This window comes from Hyaena hyaena, unplaced genomic scaffold, assembly GCF_003009895.1.
Source record: "Hyaena hyaena isolate Hyena2069 unplaced genomic scaffold, ASM300989v1 scaffold_1025, whole genome shotgun sequence".
NCBI classification, from domain to species: domain Eukaryota; kingdom Metazoa; phylum Chordata; class Mammalia; order Carnivora; family Hyaenidae; genus Hyaena; species Hyaena hyaena.
Genome location: NW_024081659.1, coordinates 448,973 through 470,480, shown reverse-complemented (window position 1 = coordinate 470,480; position 21,508 = coordinate 448,973). Strand labels below are relative to the sequence as shown.

Here is a 21,508-nt window from a genome sequence, read left to right as displayed (position 1 = left end):
GCTTCACAGTCTGCCCCAAATACCTTTCTAGATCCAGTCTGGCTGTCACCAAATGGTGCCTCATCTGAAGGACTTTACAGCGCACAGTTGGGATGGCCTAAGATTTCAAATGAAACCAGAAGACATTAATATCCTTTGATCAGCCCTGCCTCCCAGGTTTTGTCCCTGAGCTAAATCCTACTTGGGGACCTACAAGCATTAGAATGAAACGCTTATTTTGGATCCTCCCTTCAGTGGTTTTTCTTTTATTTTCCTCTCCCAGTTTCTGTACTCCTACAGGGGAAAGTCATGATCACGCTAACAGAGCTGAAATGTTTAGCAGACGCCCAATCATCTTATCACATCCTAAAACCATGGTGGGACGTCTTCTGGTATTACATTACCCTGATCATGCTGCTGGTGGCCGTGCTGGCCGGAGCTCTGCAGCTGACACAGAGCAGGGTTCTGTGCTGTCTTCCATGTAAGGTGGAATTTGACAATCACTGTGCCGTGCCTTGGGACCTGCTGAAAGCCAGCGCCAACACGTCCTCTGATCTTGGGACACCACTCCCACTCCCCCTCAGAATCCAGAATGACCTCCACCGACAGCAGTACTCCTACATCGATGCTGTCTGTTACGAGAAACAGCTCCACTGGTTCGCCAAGTTTTTCCCGTACCTGGTGCTCTTGCACACACTCATCTTTGCAGCCTGCAGCAACTTTTGGCTTCACTACCCGAGTACCAGTTCCCGGCTCGAGCATTTTGTGGCCATCCTTCACAAGTGCTTCGACTCCCCGTGGACCACACGCGCCCTGTCCGAAACGGTGGCTGAGCAGTCGGTGAGGCCCCTGACGCTCTCCAAGTCCAAGGTTCTGCTTTCGTCCTCAGGGTGTTCAGCCGACGTTGATTCCAGCAAGCAGTCATTGCCCTACCCACAACCTGGCTTGGAGTCGGCTGGCATAGAGAGCCCGACTTCTAGCGTCCTGGACAAGAAGGAGGGCGAACAGGCCAAAGCCATCTTTGAAAAAGTGAAAAGGTTCCGCCTGCACGTGGAGCAGAAGGACATCATTTATAGAGTGTATCTGAAGCAGATCATAGTGAAAGTCATTTTGTTCATCCTCATCATAACTTACGTTCCGTATTTCCTAACCTACATCACTCTGGAAATCGACTGTTCCATTGACGTGCAGGCTTTTACGGGATACAAGCGCTACCAGTGCGTCTACTCCTTGGCAGAGATATTTAAGGTCCTGGCTTCATTTTATGTCATTTTGGTTATACTTTATGGCCTCACCTCCTCCTACAGCTTGTGGTGGATGCTGAGGAGTTCTCTGAAGCAATACTCCTTTGAGGCGTTGAGAGAGAAAAGCAACTATAGCGATATCCCGGACGTCAAGAACGACTTTGCCTTCATCCTCCATCTGGCCGATCAGTATGATCCTCTTTATTCCAAACGCTTCTCCATATTCCTGTCCGAGGTCAGTGAGAACAAACTGAAACAGATCAACCTCAATAACGAATGGACGGTTGAGAAACTGAAAAGTAAGCTGGTGAAAAATTCCCAGGACAAGGTAGAACTGCACCTTTTTATGCTAAATGGTCTTCCAGACAACGTCTTTGAGCTGACAGAAATCGAAGTGCTCAGCCTGGAGCTTATCCCAGAGGTCAAGCTGCCCTCCACAGTGTCACAGCTGGTCAACCTCAAGGAGCTTCACGTGTACCATTCGTCCCTGGTGGTAGACCATCCAGCACTGGGCTTTCTTGAGGAGAATTTAAAAATCCTCCGCCTGAAATTTACTGAAATGGGGAAGATCCCACGCTGGGTATTTCACCTGAAGAATCTCAAGGAACTTTATCTGTCGGGCTGTGTTCTTCCTGAGCAGTTGAGCACCATGCAGTTGGAGGGCTTTCAGGACTTAAAGAACCTGAGGACCCTCTACTTGAAGAGCAGCCTCTCCCGGATCCCGCAAGTCATCACAGACCTCCTGCCTTCTCTGCAGAAATTATCCCTCGATAACGAGGGAAGCAAGCTGGTTGTGTTGAACAACTTGAAAAAGATGGTCAATCTGAAAAGCCTAGAGCTGATCAGCTGTGACCTGGAACGCATCCCACACTCCATTTTCAGCCTGAACAATTTGCATGAGTTAGACCTAAAAGAAAATAACCTTAAAACTGTGGAGGAGATCATTAGCTTCCAGCATCTCCAGAACCTTTCCTGCTTAAAGTTGTGGCACAATAACATTGCTTACATTCCTGCCCAGATCGGGGCACTATCTAACCTAGAGCAGCTCTCCTTGAACCATAATAATATTGAGAATCTGCCCCTACAGCTTTTCCTATGCACCAAACTACATTATTTGGATCTAAGCTATAACCACCTGACCTTCATTCCAGAAGAAATCCAGTATCTGAGTAATCTGCAGTACTTCGCTGTGACCAACAACAATGTAAGTAAATCTGTTTTTGCCTTCATTTAGCCGGTGTTTTGAACATCTGTTGTTGTAGAGTATAATATGGGTAAAGAAATTAGACTTGAAGTCATACTAAGTGTACTCTGACCCTGGCCTCACTACCTACCGCTTATCAGTGAGCAAACTTGCAACCGTGGGCAAATTACCAAAACACTGAGCATCAGTTTTCAATCTAACTGACAAGTTGTCATGGAGATTTTATGGAAGAAAAAAATATATATTTATATTTATCTATTTAAGCACCAGGCACAGTTTCTGGCACATAGAAATGCTCAACGAATGTTCTCTTTATTCTCTGTCTCCATTTTTCACATAAACATTACAGCTGAAGTATTTTAAACTAATTGTAACAGAGCTTGCTTTTCATTCTGGAAAGATCTTAAGTATTTAGGAAGCTTCATAAAAGTTTTAAGCTTTCCAAATCTGTCACAGGAGAAGAACTTTTTGTTAAAAATACTGGGATCATGAATTATTCATAAATCTTTTTTTGTGATGCAGTAAGAAAAACTGGAAATCTACATGCATGTCTAGAAAGACAATTCAAAATGAAAGGCCTGGTTCTATAATGCAACACTAGGGCTTCTTAGAAGCTTTTTCCAGCATCCATACTTTAAAACTGAACCATAATTTGCAACAGTAAAGCCAAGTTAAAGAAAACTTGACTTCACTGAAACAAGAAAAAACAAAATAAATGACTAGTTTCCTAGGTTAAAATGTGAAGGAGGAGGAAAAAGAGAGAAAAATCATGCTAGCCAAAAGGGCAAGAGAGTGATGGTAATGTCCACATGCGAAGAAGAAAAAAAAATCTTTCAGAAATCAAGTCTGCCAAAAGATGAAAGTGGTCTTCCAGTAGTAGAAAATGGAAACTATTTCCTTCTACCCCACCCAGAAAATGTACTACTATCTCTTAGACCTTTTGTAATTCATATTTCATGCTAAATATAGCTATGAGCATGGTCTTGGCTAATAAACATATTAATCTCCAGACATTATTTTCAAAAACCATGGATTGTTGGAAAAACACCAGAAAGCTGAGGAATGAGAGCAAAATTCAGTCTGATTTTTAGAACTTTAAAACTTGACTCATATATGTAAAAGGCCCATCCTAAGATAAATGAGAAACCTTCAAGTCTTTTTTTTTATGTCTTTTTTTTTAAGTTTGTTTATTTTGAGAGAGAGTGAGTTAGAAGGGGAGGGGCAGAGAGAGAGGGAGAGAGAGGATTCCAAGCAGGCTCGAACTCACTAACTGTGAGATCATGACCAGAGTCAAAACCAAAAGTCAAACACTATTAGCTGAGCCAACCCAGGCACCCCTGAGAAATCTTAAGGACTTAAAGGATTAGGAGGCTGTAAAACTCCTTGAGGGTTGATCTAGATTAGCAGTGCTCATCAGAATTACCTGAAGGGCTTGTTAAGACACCGATTGCTGGACCCCACTCCCAGAGTTTCTGATTCAGCGGGTCTGGTGTAGGATCCAAGAGTTCACAGTTCTACAAAATCCCAGTTGAAGCTGATGCTGCTGATGTTGTAACCATACTTTGAAAACTACAGGTCTAGAGATTTATCATTAGTGTTGTTTATCTATGCAGTAGATTAATGTGAATATTTTGGTTATACTTTTCCATTGTTAAATCAATAATTAAAAAGTATAAATAATTATTTGGAAAGGCACTGGTTCCGCTAAGTTATTGTATGGTTATATCTGAAAGAGAAACTAAGTGTGAGTATCAGACACATTTTATCTTGAGTAAGGGAGGATACTTAGCGCACATGTAAAGTCCTATGGTGAAGGCAGTTTATGGCCAAAGTAGAATGATATCTTAGGCTGGGTTGTCTCAGAAATCTGATAAGGAGGGGCACCTGGGTGGCTCGGTTGGTTGAGTGTCCGATTTTAGCTCAGGTCATAATCTCTCAGTCCATGAGTTCAAGCTCAGAGCCTGGAGCCTGCTTCAGTTTCTGTGTCTCCCTGCCTCTCTGACCCTTCCTCTATCTCTCTCTGTCTCTCTCTCTCAAATATAAACATTAAAAAATTTTTTTTAATGTCTGATAACCAGCAGTTGCTAAGCATCCTAGAGCCATAACCATGACACCTTTGAATGGGTGAGGAACACTCCCCTCAGAGCTGTGAAGAGACTTGTTTAGTCAGGCTATGGAGAAAGTGGAACTCACTCAGAAGACAGCAGCCAGAGAGATGAAAAGTTCTCTGATGGAACAGCCTAGTAACGGGAAGTATTGGGGAGGGGAGGGAAAGAATCATCCATGATATTGGTCTTTAAATATTTGGAACACTTAAATAGAAAAGAAATCTTCTTGTAAGTAATCACGAGTGTTTGAACCAGGAGAAGCAGGGGAAGATTTCTCATATTTCCCAAAAAGTTGTCCAAATATTGAACCTTTGAGAAGGGGGAAATGATTTTTTTCTTCTTCTTTTTTTAAAATCTATTTTGAGAGAGGCAGAGAGAGAAAGAGAGAGATAGGGAATCCCAAGCAGGCTCTGCACTGTCAGCGCAGAGCCCAATGAGGGGCTCAATCTCATGAACCATGAGGTCATGACCTGACCTGAAACCAAGAGTCAGATGCTTAACCAACTGAGCAACCCAGGCACCATGATTTTCTTATTAATAAAACTGTCCAGATGTGGGTTTTCAACTACTTGTTAGGGATATTGTTAAAGGGAATCAGGGATTCATGTTTCAGTTTCAAGTTTCTTTCTAACTTTGAAATTCTTAAGATTCTATGAGGTAGACCAAAACATTTATTAAAATTAGAAAATAAAATATCAAATTTGATGCATAAATTTTTAGGTATGCATATTCTCAGAAATGTGAGTTGATCTGTCCATCCTGACTAGAAGTTGGTAAAGATTCTTGAAGGAAAAGGTTTTAAAATACAATACTTTTCTAAAAAGTTGGGCAGTATACCAGGTTCATGGATAGAGGCAACAAATACTCTGTGGTTAAGTAGAAAAGACATTTATTAAAATGTCATATTACCACTGAAAAGGCTGTAGAATTGAGCTTGGAAAACAATCAATCATGGAGTTAGTCAGATAGACAAAAGGCCAAAAATATAGCACAAAAGCAAAATGGTGAGGATACCCTTCTGCTGACCACACCAGCAGTGGGCAGAGTGCTGTCCCCTGAAAATTAGATGCTACTGCTAATGCAGCCCTTGCCCTCCCACAAAATAGGTTCTTCACAGTTTCTGCTGCTTTGTGACAGTAACCCCAAGTTAAAGTTCCACTCTGAGCATCTGATTGGCAGAGCTTATGAATGCCCACCCCACACCCAAGCTGTAAGGGGGCTGGGAAAACTAGAATATGGTGTTGTCAGTCCCCACAGTGGGAAGCGGACTCTGCTTCCCACCAAGATAAGGTAGGGAATTCTCCAGACATTGAAGATACTGGGCATCCCCCAAATGACAGACATTCCCAGAGAAGGCACTCTGGAATTTCTTCCACAAGATAGTAATCAGTGTTACCACACAGAACACTAAACATTTCTTTTTGTCATATTTTTTGATGCAGAACTCCTCAGAGCCTTTAGTATTTGAATATGCATTGTGCTTCTCCAAAAGGGACATATGATATGCAATATTTACCAAACATATTTGAGCAAGATGTTCTTTTATCAAACATTTTAATGTTTCAATGCTTTTTGTTTATTTATTTTTTTTAAATGTTTTATTTATTTCTAGGAGAGAGAGAGAGAGAGACAGCGTCAGCAGGGGAGGGTCAGAGAGAGAGGGAGTCACAGACTGAAACAGGCTCCGGGCTCTGAGCTGGCAGTCAGCACAGAGCCCGACGCGGGGCTCGAACCCACGAACCGTGAGATCATGACCTAAGCGAAAGTTGGACGCTTAACCAACTAAGCCACCCAGGCGCCCCTGTTTATTTATTTTAAGAGGGAGGAGGGAGCACAAGCAGGGTAAGGCGGGGGGGGGGGGGCAGAGAAAGAATCCAAAGTAGCCTCCACCCTTCTAGGGTACAGCCTAACGTGGGGCTCGAACCTGTGAACCATGAGATCATGACCTGAGCCGAAGTCAGGAGTCAGATGCTTAACCATCTGAGCCACCCAGGCACCCCAAGACTTTGTTTTTAAGTAATCTCTATACCCAGTGTAGGGCTCGAACTTCAACCCCAAGATCAAGAGTGCATGCTCTACTGACTGAGTCAGCCAGGCACCCCAAGATGTTCTTTTTTATAGTATCTCTTGAGAGGAGTGTTCCTGAGAACATGGGGGGTTGGGGAAATGTAAAAGGACAGAGGTCATCTGCAGAGGATTGCAACAGGCGTGCCTAGATATAATAAGAGATGAGAACATTTAGAAGGTGGGTCAGAATGGAGAATGCCTGTAAGTCTGCCAGTCAAGTTCAAGTTTGAGTTCATTAGACAGTAGCTGGGGTCAGACTTGAACTGGTTCCTTCAAAGGAGAATCGAATTGTAGCATTTAGAAGGGTTGGGAGAGCATAATCAAGAAATAAAACCCAATGAAAAGGCTTAATCAGTTGTAATTTAGAAGTAGGAATATAAATTGAACATAAGAAATAAAGATTTATATCTTAAAGGAAACACCATGGGCCATGAAGTCAGCAAATTGCAGCCTGGGACCTAAACCCACCCAGAGCTTGAGCTAAGAATGCTTTCTAATTTTTTTTAAGTTTATTTATTTATTTTGAGAGAGAAAGACAGCAGAAGCAGGGGAAGGGCAGAGAGAAAAAGAGAATCCTAAGCAGGCTCCACGCTATCAGTACAGAGCCTGACACAGGGCTCAAACTCATGAAGTGTGAGATCATAACCTGAGCTGAGATCAGGAGTTGAACAAAGGATTCCTGGGTAGCTCAGCTGGTTAAGCATCTGACTTTGGCTCAGGTCATGATCTCAGGGTTTGTGGGTTCGAGCCCCGCACTGGGTTCTGTGCTGTCAGTTCAGAGCCTGGAGACCCTGTTTTGGATTCTGTGCCTCCCTCCCTCTTTGCCCCTCCTCCACTCACGTTCTATCTCTCCTTCAAAAGTCAATAAACATTACAAAAAAAGCCAGATGCTTAACCAACTGTGCCACCCAGGTGCCCCGCTTTTTAAATTTTTATATAACCCTGACCTAAGAATCATTTTTAAAATGTTTCAATGGTTGGGGGAGATTTTTTTAAATAATATTTTGTCTCACATGAAAATTATATGAAATTCATATCTCAGTGTCCATGAATAAATTCCATTTTTCTCATTCAGGGACCTATATTACAAAAAAAAATTATACTCCATTGTTATTATATTTTGAATTTCATCATTAAAAAATGTATGAAAAATTTTCTCTCTCATTGTAGAAGTATCTACATAAGATTTTCAGTTTTGCCTTTTAACCCACAAAGCCTGAAGTATTTACTATCCTGCTCATGTAGAAACTTCTCCAACTTCTGCTCTATCTATTGCCCTCATTTTACTGAAACTGAACCTGATGCTCGGAGTGATTTGCCTCAAATCTGAAGCTTCCTAGTTAGTGATGGATCTGGGGTGGAACCCAGGTGTTCCGACTCCCACTCTGGCACTCTCTCTGCCAGATCGCAGATGCATCAAGCCAAATGTGTTACATGGGAAGCAATGCTGTGTGGGCGCCGGAGGTGGGAGAAGAGGAGGCAGGGTCTCTCTCTAACCTAGTGCCAAAGTGCAGTTGCATTATAATGGTATTGAATGTGATGGAGAAGCACAGAAAAGGAGGACCTCGTAGCTGCACTCAAATCTGAAAAACCACTCCAGTTTGCACCTAGCTCTTCCAACTTCTACATTCGTGCATTTAATACATTTCTTTTATTAATGCAAAGACTTCTGGCTGGTCGTAGAAATTCTTTCAGAAGATAATTTATGTGGTAGTGCTTGTTTTTGACATCGCTCTTTAGAAATGGAAATGTTTCATTTTCGTTTCCTGAACCGATTGGATTTTGTGGTTTGGTTAGCATGTTCTAAGATGATGTGCCAATGGCCAGAAAAAAAGGGGGAATCTGACATCGAGACGGATTCTGAAATAAGGTCTCAGCCCTGGAAACAAGGGAGTACTAATTGTCCGTGTCCACAATAAATGCAGGAAGAGGGCCATCCTTCCTTGGATATTCTGGGCGCTCTACATTTTGTTGAAAGTACTTTGTTTCTGGAGAATTGTAGGATGTGGCCATTCATTTCTCTCTTTTTTTTCCAGTTAATTTTATAGCTTATTATATGTATAATAGTTTATTCTATAAAAACGTTATGTTTATGAAGCTTATCATCTCCTGATATCCTGCAAATATTTCTTTTGGTTTTTTAAAAGAAATCAGTAGTCCATTAGGGTAATTTTTTTCCTTTTTGGCTTGTGTATTATATTGTCTGAGAAGGTGCATGTTACATGAATTCGGTATAAATAAAGGCTATCGAAAATTTTTTATAAAATGAATTGGCCCAGGAAAAATGTTTTTGATGCTTTTGTAAATTTCAAGGCAAACTTTTTAAAGGTGTAAGTAGAATTTTTTCAGGATCAAGTTGCTGAATTGAAGGAAAGTCTTGAATCTCTAACATAGCTCCCTCCTTTAACATAATTGAAGTCAGGCAGGTGACTAAGGGTCTTGTGGCTCATCGCATTGCGAAATCCCCCTCCTGTCATAGAAAGCTGAGAAGTCACTAAAATCACAAATTTGGAGATCTGAATGTTTCTTTCTTTTGAGAGAGAGGATGAGCGGGGGAGGGACAGAGAACGAATCCTAAGCAGTCTCCATGCTCAACACAGAGCCCGACCCAAGGCTCAATCTCACAACCGTGAGATCATGATGGCAAGATCATGGCCTGAGCCAGTATCAAGGGTCCGGCCCTTAACCAGCTGAGCCACCCAGGTGCCCCACAAATTCAGAGATGTGAAAGAAGACTGGTGAGAACATGGTAGTGCTGATAGCCAGGCAGGAGAGTGATGGCAGTGGCTTCAGGGTATTTACCCAATGGAAAGGAATCCACCAAAGCAAGGTATTAGCTGGGGATCTGGAAGCTGACTCAAGAAGGAGGACAGAGGAGTCCCTGATTCAGCCCTGAGCAGGGCACTCCTTCCCAGCCCGCACTGCAGACTACTTATTCACAAAATTGTCTAGTATTTCTCATCCAGTAGTCGAGTGCCTCTCAAATGGGGGCACTTTTGCCCCACAAGAGACATTTGTCTGGAGACATTTTTGATTATCATGGCCGAGGAGGGGCGTAGCCCTAGCATCTAGTAGGCAGAGGCCAGGGATGCTGTTAAACACTGTATAATACACAAGGCACCCCAACAAAAGGAATTATCCCACCCAAATTGTCAACAGTGCCAAGGTGGAGGAACCCTGCACTAGACCAAGGTCCTTAAAGACCCATCCTCTCAGCACTTTATCCCCAACACCTAGCTGAGAGCCTGGCACAAAACGAGGATCTCTGCATGCATTTACTGACTACACATGAGCCAAGCCTACCCTCTTTTCAGCTGGTTTGCCTAAGTCATTGTTTAGACACCAATGGATACTCTCAACTCTGAGCACATTGCAGAGGATGGATTATTTCCTCCACTCGTTCATCACTGACCCTACTGCTGAGCTGCAGGTATATGATCAGAAGAGGTTGCATTAGAAAGGGCTACATTTCCCCTGTCAGTTATCCCTCTGCTACATCTCTACACTGAAATCTTCATATGTGGGGCTTTGCATCTGCATTCTTGAGAAGGGAATGAAACCAAAGGGTAGATATCTTTTCTTTGCTTATACCTAGTATTTTGATGTACAATGATGAGTTATATTAAATGCCATTCTCAGCAATGGTGATCATTCGATTTATTTTCTAGGATATCCAGTACTGAGTGTATGTGTGGGTAATAGAAGAGAAGGGAATTTCCAATACAATGAACAGTTTGGAATGCAGTTTGACCATTTTTCAGTTTATGTAGAGAGTGTTTATCCTTTAGAGGAGGTAGTTCTGGATGGCCCTGGAGATTCCAGCAAAGGGCTGGCTCAGGGGGGCTGTGTTGGCCCATCACAAGAGCAGGCTGAGCTCCTGAGTGCCCCTTTTGTCCCTGTGTCTAACCAAGCCACTTCCTGAACCAAGGAGCCTGCATTATTTCATAGTTGCAAAGATGCCCCATCCACAGATACATAAACATGTGGAGTGTTGTAGGTTGGGGTGTGCACTGTCCAGTGCTGCCTGGTTCAAACTCACCTCTCAGTGGCAGGCCAGGAGTTGAGCATGCTTGCTCTCAGCTCTTCTCTGGATGTCTTTTCCGATACACTCTCTTCCAGTTTCGCACTGGGGCTACCTTAGAAATTCACATGCAACCTACCCACCACAAGGGGGAGCAGCTCCTCTGATCAGCTATAGGAGTTGACCTAATTTCACGCCGTTTGTTATATTTTAAATTATTTCTCTGTGTTGCATGATTTAATTGAAACTGCCAGAGGGCAGGAAGAAGGGTAAATATTGAGGAGTGTGTATATAGAGGGGAAGGAAATGTGCATGAAATGATACATGACGGTATCTTCTTGTCTCTGCTTCTGTTGACTTTTTTTCTTTTAACAGAATAGTTTTCAGTCTGTAGTCTAAAACCCCAAGAAATAGCCTTGTGCCTGTACTTGTGATGTTTTTGAGGTTGTTGCTTGGTACATTACACAGTAACTCAGCCTCAAGAATAGTTACGATTTTCCTGAAATACTATTGCTATTTCTGAAATACTATTGCAGACAATGAGTATGTGACTGATTAGGTTTTGAGACTGCTTGTTAGAATGCTTAGAATCAAATCTCTTGCCCACCCATATGTGCAGCAAGGGTTTGTAAGTTCATGGTGGTCTCAGTGCTGACTTCACGTCAGAATGTTCTTTGATCTTTTCCATCTACTTTGAATGTATCGTCATTGTTCTGAGTATCCCTATAAATGGAAGTGTTTTTGGGAAAAGGGGTATAAATAAGTAAATGTATTATCACAGGCCATGGAAAACCAGGTTTACTGCCTTCTTTTTTTCTGTTTCCAGATTGAGATGCTACCAGATGGGCTGTTTCAGTGCAAAAAGCTGCAATGTTTACTTTTGGGGAAAAATAGCCTGATGAGTTTGTCCCCTCACGTGGGTGAGCTGTCGAACCTTACTCATCTGGAGCTCATTGGTAATTACCTGGAAACACTTCCCCCTGAACTAGAAGGCTGTCAGTCCCTAAAACGGAGCTGTCTGATTGTCGAGGAGAATTTGCTCAACACTCTTCCTCTCCCTGTAACAGAACGCTTGCAGACGTGCTTAGATAAATGTTGACTGAAAGGGGAAATAATTTTTAAATGTTTGCCCCAGGGCTTTAAACCAGAGCTAAAATTTCCTAAGTTATACAGAGGAAAATGGGTAATAATTATGACTAACTATAACCAAATGTCTTTAAAGCAACTCAGTGTCTAGCCCTATGTGAAACAGGTAAAAAGTGTTAACACTGAACTAAAAGCTTTGTGAATAATTGACTTTTAACTTATTAAGGTGTGAGATGTTCACATGGAGGGTGGCATGGGGGACCTGGAATTACTGAATGAATCTCTACCTTGAAGTCTTTACCTTAAAGCTTAGATATTCTTTCCTCTCCCTCCCCCAGTCCCTGTTACTTACTTATTTGCACACTTGTTTTAACTGACTTCCTGTTTTGGTATCTATCACCTAGACCATATAAATTCATCAATATAAATGTCTTTCATGTATACTCAACATGGTCCTTGATTTATTCTTCAATATTTTTAGGCAGGGTGTGCATTGTGCTTGGCAGAATTCCTTCTTGGCTTGATTTTTATTTCCTGTCCCAGCTGACTTGAGTCTTCCTTCATCTTGTTTCCTCTTAACAACGGTGAACCCTAAAAAAAAAAAAAAAAAAAAAAACCATGGTGAACCCTGAGAAAGTGCTTGCCTTTGGCCCTTGCACAGAAAAGGACAGGGTGCCTAGCGCATGTCATCCTCAGGGCCTCTGGAAAATTTGTGTATTCTCTGAAATGTCTTCTGGTATATCATCAAAGCCTTTTTTATTTGCTACTAATTTTTTATATTAAATGTAAAGCATATACATATTTTCTATTGTATAATCTTGGATTCAAAATCTGTGAGAATAATTTTTGTAAGGTACAGAGAACACACACATTTCTTTAAGAATTTACTATTAATGTCCTTGGTTTGGGCTACTTACGAGTCTCCTATTGTGTGCATTCTGCTACAGAATGTTTTTGTACTCTGCAACTCATTACTTTTGGATAACAAAAGCCTTGTGTTTCATGCCCTAAAATATTTGGGGGGTTTCCTTATAAGAGGATGGCCCATCATCTACCTCTCTCTTCCCCGGTTGCTGTGCTATTGTACGGGTACAATTCTTACTTACTTCAAAAACTGTGACGGAGGGGAGAGGTACAGATTTGAATTCTTAAAACTGACTTCAAAACACTTGGAGAAATTAAGACTTAATGCAGAATACTTTTCTTCTCCAGCTGCATGATCTAAAGATATGATTATAATGTAAAACACTCGGCCTCTGTTCAGTATTTAGGAAGAATTCTCAAAGCTCACAAAGAAGTAGATCCATTTAACCGAAATTCATCTCATGCCTTTGTCTAACTTTCCTGGAATACATTTTGCTCTTTTTTATAAAGAGCTCTGTGTTTAGCTTTTTATTATCATGCATATTGTAAAATGAATAAAACCAACGGACTCAGTTTTGGGAAATGTACACTTTTTACTCTGTTTTGCTCCAACGGGTCAAGGCATGATGATGCCTGTCTCATTTGGGATGTTAACAATGAAGTAACCTGTTAACTGCCCCCAGACAAAACTGGAAAACACTATGGATAAGGAGTACTGTACACATGGAACTGTGATGTGTGGTATGTGTGTCCTCCCTTGCCTGGTCCAGGAAGATGAAAATGAGTCTTGAAATTTTAGCAAAATGCATAGCCCCGCCTCTCCCATCACACACCCCTGAACTGCAGCTCAGAAAAAGGAATTGTTTGCATCAAATGTAATTTGAATAATATTACATAAAACTGTTAACACCAAAAGCTGCCTAAAAGATTATTTTTATTCTAAATGAGACAGAGCAGTGTAAAAATGTTAATTCCTACCAAAACTTGCCTTTAGTCAGAACACTCAAGTTCTCAGGGACCCAGGCCTCACTGACAAAACGTTCATCTAGGACTTTAAAAAACAGATTCTGACTATATCTAGGGTTTTTTGTTATTTTCATTTTTTTAAATGTAAGTTAAAGGCCATTTCAATGTTTCACACTAAAATTGTCACATGTACTGATTCCAAAGTTGGACAGGATTTATCTTGAGTTTTGGCTACAAATATGATACATGGAGACGTATCTAAATGGTTTTGGCCATATAATTAGCCATGAGGTCTATGAAAAATCCAACCCTACTCCATAAAGAAGAGTTTTCCAAACAAATTTCAGATTGGCGATCATTCTCACAAACTAGAACTTCTTCTGCAAAAGTCATTGACTAAATCTTCCTCATCGCTTCTCTCAATTTCAGGAAGCACATCACTATCAGGGTCAATAACGAATATCGTAAGCTGCTTTCCAAATGCTGGGGTATCATTACTGGCACAGACTTTGGTGTTTGATGCCATAGTTTTTAGATTGCTGTTTAATCTTATACCCCAGGGTTGAGGCGACTTTGGAAATAACCCAGCGCTGATGCAATGAACTGTGAGGCCACCACTGGACAGATGTGGACATCGTGTTTGATGTCATCTTTACTGCCTTGTTGGAGCAGATCTTCATTTTGCAAGTGTTCAAATTCATTCCAGAGGATTTTCAGTGAGGAAAATGCAGTTTGCTCCATTACGAGACTTTAGTTGGCATTTGACTTCCAAGAATGCATAGCGCATTTTCCAAGAAATCAATGTGGATGTTACTCAGAACAAAGCCCATGGCTTACGCTAGCAATGGCATAGGTTCCTTTTATTTGCAGACGCACACAGCTAAGGTTGCACACACACACCGTAGGCAGTTTTGAGCACTTAGCGTTCCTTCCCTAACCTACATTCAGATACGTGTGTGTGGCACATAGATACTGTGTTTTCATTCATCAGTCTTCAGTTTTCTCCCTGGATGACACCGTATTTCACCGTCCCTTAACAAGTATTTGTGTTAAACAGGGTAAGTGGAGATCCATTGGCTCTCGGCACTGTGGTGTAACTCCAGTTTGTGTCCGCTTACCACTGTGCTGTGGTGAGCTGCGATGAGTTATCTGCATAAGTTCATTGTTGGAGAGTGACGATATTTGTTTCTGTTGGTCATGTGTTTCATGATGGAAATTTTGTATGTTTAAAATATTGCATAACGATGGGTTCAGAAACCATTAAAATAGTCAAACAGCTGTTCTGTGGATTTATAGCTTTATTTCCTTGTGTTTCCAATAAAATCCTCCTTCCACCTTTACATTTTCTCTTCATATCATCCTAACTGCATAGGTACGTTGCTTTCCTTCTCCACTGATTCACCTCCTTACACTTGGTCAGCACTTGTATATAACAGAATGTATTTGTGCTAGAGAACTTGCAGTCATACTTGAGCATGTATGTATTTGGGGGGAAGCCAAGGCCTATAGTGATGCCTAATTGAGAAGCCCCACTTTACCTGTCCCTGCAGTATTTAGAGCTGATTCAGTCAATGATCTCTCATCCCTACCAAAAACATGAGACTATAACTATAAGTCCACTTGGTTTCCCAGAACTGTATATCGCATCAAAATCTGTGTTTCTTTCTTTCTGGAAACAAGAGGGAGGCCAGTGGGAGAGAGAGGAGCTATTCTATATCCTCACTTGAATTATGAAGACATTATATACATGAAATGGTATAAACTAATGACTGTTGGAAAATGCCCTGGATATGATTATTTCTTACGTTCAGTCGAATGTGAAAGCAGCAGAAACCTGCGGTCCCATTTAATTGGCTTCTTCCTGTTCCTGATCCATCACTTCTACATCCTCTGGGAACTATCTGCTCAGTACCTTTGGTAATGGACTACATTCTCTTCAACTTTGTTTTTTTTAATATGAACAATTTCATCAACACTAAAGCATTAACGCAGAATATATGAGCTAACGTACTGAGTTGAGATGGCTTCCAGTTGAACTTCATTCATATTTAAGTTTTGCATTTGACTTGTATCATACCCCACTGCTGAGAAAAACAATTATGAACGCCTCCTGCATGTTATATATTATCTCTAACAGAGATGGTGCAATTTAAAAAAATACAGAGGGGCATAGAATTAGAGTGGATATGTTTGTGCATATGTGTGTTGTGTATAAACCTAAATATTTATGTTTAAAATATTTTTAAAGCTCTTCAAATGCTTCACTCTGAGTGAAATAATGGGCTAACCTCGGGTAGAGATGTTTGCTCTGGTTAGCTTCGTGGCGAAAGCCTCCGTTTGTTATTTTATCTTTGTCACATATTTTGTGAAACATGTACGTGCTCGGGTGTTGCTTCTGGTAATGAATTATTAGAAAGTGGAAGATCTTTTTGTGAGTTGAATGTTTGGGGCCCTCAGGTTTACCATGTAAATCTGCACTTTGGTGGTGAATCCCTTTGCCTGATTTTTGGGTTTTGGTCAACTCTCCTGTTTTAAAGTAGTTTTTGTGTAAAATGAAGATTCCGTTTTTATAAGAAATGGCAAATAAAAACAGATTACATGGTGGAAGAAGTTGACTGTACTAATTTGTCCCTGTGGTGTTACATTGTTCATCAGAAGATGGATTTGAGATTTACATGTGAATCTCCTAACAAGGGTAGGAGTTCTCAAAATAGGCTGCAACACTCACAAAATAACAAGCCCTGAAAAGAACTGGACTGATCCTAAAATATAATACATGGGAGCAGGGGGTGGGGAGGGGCGAGATCTGTCACCATCCTAAGTAGGTCCATCTTTTCAATGGCGCTCATCCTTCGGGACCCATGCCCACGAAGCAATTGAGGTCTCCCCTTCTCCTCTCTCGTTTCTCCAGGTACTATTAGTTTAGCCCTAACACTGAACACTGGACCAGATAAATAAAAAGTAGAGAACTGCAAGGTGAAATTTTTGAGGTTTAGTAAAAGGGGAAAAATGAAATTCTTGGGTAAAATAAGCACATGATGGTTTGAGCTTTTGGATAGAAGACTTTCCTCTCTGTCTCTCTCAGGCTCCTACCTGCGCCCCCACCCCCACCCCACACACACTTTCAGGAACACATTAGAAAGCTGATAAAAGGCTTTGCTCTGCTAGAGGACAGAACTCGATATATACTGAACCAGGTTATGAAGGAGAATGACTCTGCTGAAACCCGATGGCCACATTTTTCCCTGGAAATGAAGTACTTCGAGGGAAGCGTTCACCCACCTGCAAGTGCTTGAAGAATGGGAGATGCAGGGAGGAGAGGAAGCCAGTGTCTGATGTCAAGGTATCCAGGTCTGCCGGGAGCCTCGGGACGCCGGGGTCCTGTGCTGACATCCTGCTGGGCACTGACCAGGGCCCCCAGGCTTGCTGAAGTGTGGCTTCACATTCTCGGGCCGTCCCCTCCACACTACAACGTGGCTTTTCCAGAATGCGGTGAGGGCCTGATGGCAGGACAGAGGCTGTGCCTTTGTGGGCCCGCTCCCCTTCTCTGGATTCTCTGCAACGTGGCTCCCAGCTGCAGCCTCTGTCCCTCTCCTCTCTGAGGTCTGCAGAAAAGCGGTTTATCCAAAGGCACAGCGTCACACTTTGAACTCAAACCCCGTATTTACAGAAGAAAACAGATCTGTAAGTCAAAGAAGAATCAGAAAAAAAGTCATTTAAAAAAATGCATAGTCTTTTATAAATAACAAATCTCTCTTCATCCCGTGTGGTCTCCTCATCCTCTAGACTCAAATTCTTAGTCTTCCCTCCTAAATACCAGTGATTCCAGGGAACTGCCTGTATGCTACTCAGAAGCTTTTCAATTTCTTTCTCCTAATAAATACCTTAAATGCTGTATGCCTTTTTACACACACGCCTGTTGTTTGTTCGTGTAGGGCTTGACCCACACCATTTTTTACTCTCTGCCTCCCTCTGCCGCTGAGATGAGAATAAATCAAACAACTTCAAACAGAAGTTGACCAGCTTCTACTTCCTCCCCTGTTATTCCATTTCTCCTTACCTTGCCTTGATCAAATGCAGCCCCCAAGGTAAGATCTGGAGAATTCCATGGCCCCCACTGAGTCTCAGTGGCTCTATCTCAAATGAGATGCACTCAGGAAGCCTCCTGTAGCACCGGGCACCAGGACCAGACATGCGGGTGCCCTGGGCAGGTAAGAATTTGGCACCCCTTTTAAAAATGTGCTTTGAATATTTAATATGCATTTGGTAAAGGTAGGGGACTTGGTCTCCTATTAGTAAAAATTATGAACTTTTGTGTCAGCTGTCTGATTATTCCTTTCTCTCAAAACTCCAAGAATGAGCTGGAGACAGCTGGGGGCAGGAGCTATTGGGCAAATAGAATTCTGCCCATAGCATTTCTTCTCTGAGTCTCTTCTCCCAGGCCTCAGGAGCAGACCAGCCAGCCTCTGGGGTTCACCCCGTGGAAGTAAGGAAGTACTCTACTCTCCCGGCCCCTGGCCTCTCCCTCCCCGCCCCTCTCTGCTTGTACTATTTAGCGTTTTCCTAATTACATACCCCCAAGTTACATATCCTCAACCATTTTAAATCCCATCTTTGAGAGTATTAAGTCATACTAAGGATGATGTTTTAGCTTGTCCTCACCAAAATAAATCTTTCACTTATCAAGATGCTCCCTTCCTAAAAGGGGGTTTCTTGTCACAGTTTCAGATTTCAAATAAGACTTCTTCAATATACACAATGGGAGTAGGACCAATTTGCATTCCTTAGGCTGGTTAACCTAAAGAATTACCAATGGAAACCTGAGTTGACTGGTCCCCCAAGTCCAATTATTTCAGTGACATTTGGTGTCCCATGGAGATGAGTACCCCGGGCAAATATTTAACTCCCAGGAAGACCAGATGCCACCCCTGTGAGGGAAGTTGCCTTCTAGTCTTTGCCTGAACCAGATTTGGATTCCCATCCTTGTCTTAGTATCTCAATAGTGCTTCCCAGAGAAACCACTTAGGTCATTATGGAGGGAAGAGAACAGGTCTGTCACCCTTGTCATAATAGAGCCAGTCTCTGGCAATTGCTCTGTGAAAAGGGAAAGCCTGAAGAAGCAGCCAAGGGGAGGAGAATTGATTCAGCTGCCTTAAGAGGCTTGAGGAAAATGTACTGGGGTTGTGATACGTGGGCAGAATGATACATCAGGAGCCTCATTAATGATTTCAAATTGAGAAAAGATCCAAATCTAATCATGTGGTCCCTGCTCCTTCAGCTTGGTGTCCATCACAGAAGGGCGAGTAGCATAACGCATAACGGAATACAACAGCTTGCTTATGTGTGCCAGCTCCATCCAGCCGACAACCTTTTGGTGTGCTATTCCTATTTTACAGATGAGAACACGAACTTGAAAAGTGTAACATTTGCCAAGGCCTCATGACTGTTCAGAAGAGGAATCATACTCAACCCACAGGTCTGCAAAGCCTGTTCTACAGAGGTGGAGGTAAAGAACACTTAACCTCAGCTCTACCTCCTCTCTCCCTCACCTTGGAGCTTGAAGACTCACAGATAGCACCCCGGTTTTCAGAGCTCACTGGTCTCTTCCCATTGCTTTAAGCCCAGTACCATCTCCTGATCCATATCTGTCCTAGTTTGTCCTCTCCTGATCCAGTGAGTCACTTCCTGTCCCTTTTATTTGCTCCCTCATTCCCGAATGCAATCCTAGAGTTTTAGAACTTTCCAGTTGGAAGGAACCATGTAGACTTTTCTGTAGAGGAAAGACTAACTTGCTTATTGGGGGCCACAGACCCACCGTCAGAGGGAGCTGGCACTATCTGCCTGTCCTCCTGGTGAGTCCTGTTTGCACTTTCCTGCACTGGCTCTCAGAAGCATGGCTAACCTATATTTAAGCGAAGAGTGGAAGAGCCAAGATTAGCACCCAGGCCCCTTCCCTAACCGCAGTCCCGTGCCTTCCCTAATGAGCGCGTTCATTTTAGCTGCGTTTTACATCTCGAGAACAACCCCTCCTGTGCACAGTGCATTAGTAGATGCAAAGCACTTAAGGCTCCTGTCCCCATTTCACTATAAGAAAACCAGGCTCTCAAAGAGGCATCCTCAATAGTTACCACTATTGAGCATCTGCCATAGTCTTTGTAAACATTCATGCTTAAAACCTGTTAAGGCAGGCATTATCTCCATGTAGAGAAAAAGAAATTGGTCCAGGCAAGTTAAATGACTTACTACGTTATATATGAAGTTGTATGGTTTGTGGCAGAGCCAGGTTTTGAACTGGGAACTCGGTGGCACTAAATCTCCACCATCTGTATCGTGCACACTGTCGTGGTCCTACGGCAGGTAAGTGATGGGGTTGCAAGTACAGCCGAGGTGTTCGGCATCTCATACAGTTTCGCCCTTTATGATGTGCAGACTCTAAATATCCTGCGGGAAGGATAATATGCACACAGACACACGCATAAGCATAAACACAATTTTTTTTTTTTTAATTTCTGAGAGAGAGCATGAGCAGGGGAGGGTCAGAGAGAGAAGGAGACACAGAATCTGAAACAGCCTCCAGGCTCTGAGCTAGCTGTCAGCACAGAGCCCAATGAGGGCCTCGAACCCACGAACCATGAGATCATGACCTGGGCTGAAGTCGGATGCTTAACCAACTGAGCCACCCAGGTGCCCCTGCATAAACACAGTTTTAAACACCCTTTAATGTAAATACAAAACTTCATCCAAAGGGCTAATGTATTTTTAAACGTTGTGGGGTTTCTTGAAAATGCAGTTTTTATTTCAGTGTCCTAACCTAAACTATGAGCACACTTGCTCTCTTCAGAGCAGAGCGTCGTTCTGAATTTTGGATCCTGTGGGAGACATTGGATAAAGACCCTCATCTTGTTTAAAAAAAAAAAGTAAAATTAAAAGAAAACATTTTGGTTTTCGTTTCGAGGTACAGATGAGGCTCGCACTCAGCTTGGGTTTTACTACAGAATTGCAGTTTAACTCCCTGAGAGTCCTGATTTATTATAGGGAAATGCTGGCAGACATCTTAGACTTGCAAAACGACAACCAATCACAGTTAGGGCTAAATTCGTTCTAAATTCGTTCTGCTGATTTAGGCATTTGGAGGAGCGGGTTCTGCTGTCCTTACTGAATTCGTGCCATGCTCCAGATACAAAGCTGCGTTCCTCACCCCACGCTGATGGTGTGTCCCTCCCTGGCTTTGCCTTTTGGCTGAATGCGCTGCTAAGCATAGGAAAAAGCCTTAACGTAAGCAAAGAACCCGCTCCTTGAAGCACTGATTTCCTTGGCATTTGCCCTCGCTTGGCATTTGCGTCTTCAAGACGCCTGCCTTTTAAGGCGAGTGGCATGTCAGGCCCACCATGAGTCGCCCAGACCAGCTGTTGCCATACACACAGTGGGACTGCAGCTCTTCAGTGTTGCCTGTGCCGCACCCACCACTGAGCTCTGCCGAGGAAGGGAAGATGACTTACCACGTAACTTCGTGCAATCGCATTAGTTGTTTTCCTATTCTTCTTGATGAAAGAAATTGGCCCTCTTCCCTTTTTCTTCTGGTAGTTGAGTCTGATTCCTCCAGCTTAGAAGAGAGTGCCCACAGAGAATTTTTTTACTTGCAAGGCTGGAAACGAGCCCGATGGCATGGGTGCTGCCTTGGATAAGCAGTGAAGGCCCTGGCTAAACCCATGACTAGAAGGCCTGCAGGAAATCAACCCGCATCTCTCTCAGGGTGAGCCGCGACTCAGGGAATTTGGCAGCGCTCAGGTTGCGGGAGGCCGGCTCATCGGGGGAGAGAGTCTGGTGTCCTTGTGACTTCTGGAATTCAGCATCTACCCTCATGAGGTCATTTCCAGCATGATCTGCATATGTCAGCATGCTCAGGGCCCTGGCCTAACTGAGCCTAATGAGAGGGTGAACTTCGGTGTTCCCTGGGGGGCCCGCAATT

The 21,508-nt window shown here is 42.7% G+C and overlaps 1 protein-coding gene across 3 annotated transcripts in view; it reads left to right on the top strand.

Annotated features, from left to right (window-relative positions):
• Positions 1-16,146, top strand: part of LRRC8B (leucine rich repeat containing 8 VRAC subunit B) — a 70,946-nt gene extending 54,800 nt beyond the window's left edge. For 2 of the 3 annotated variants that reach the window (XM_039221829.1, XM_039221830.1), the window contains exons 4-5: positions 263-2,427; positions 11,450-16,146. In XM_039221829.1, the coding sequence (XP_039077760.1) occupies positions 289-2,427; positions 11,450-11,722 (2,412 nt within the window). In that variant the 5' untranslated portion in view covers positions 263-288 and the 3' untranslated portion in view covers positions 11,723-16,146. Of the gene's footprint in view, positions 1-31; positions 2,428-11,449 lie in introns of all 3 variants that reach the window. The other variant, XM_039221831.1, reaches the window with a different exon arrangement.
• The last annotated feature ends 5,362 nt before the right edge of the window (positions 16,147-21,508 follow it).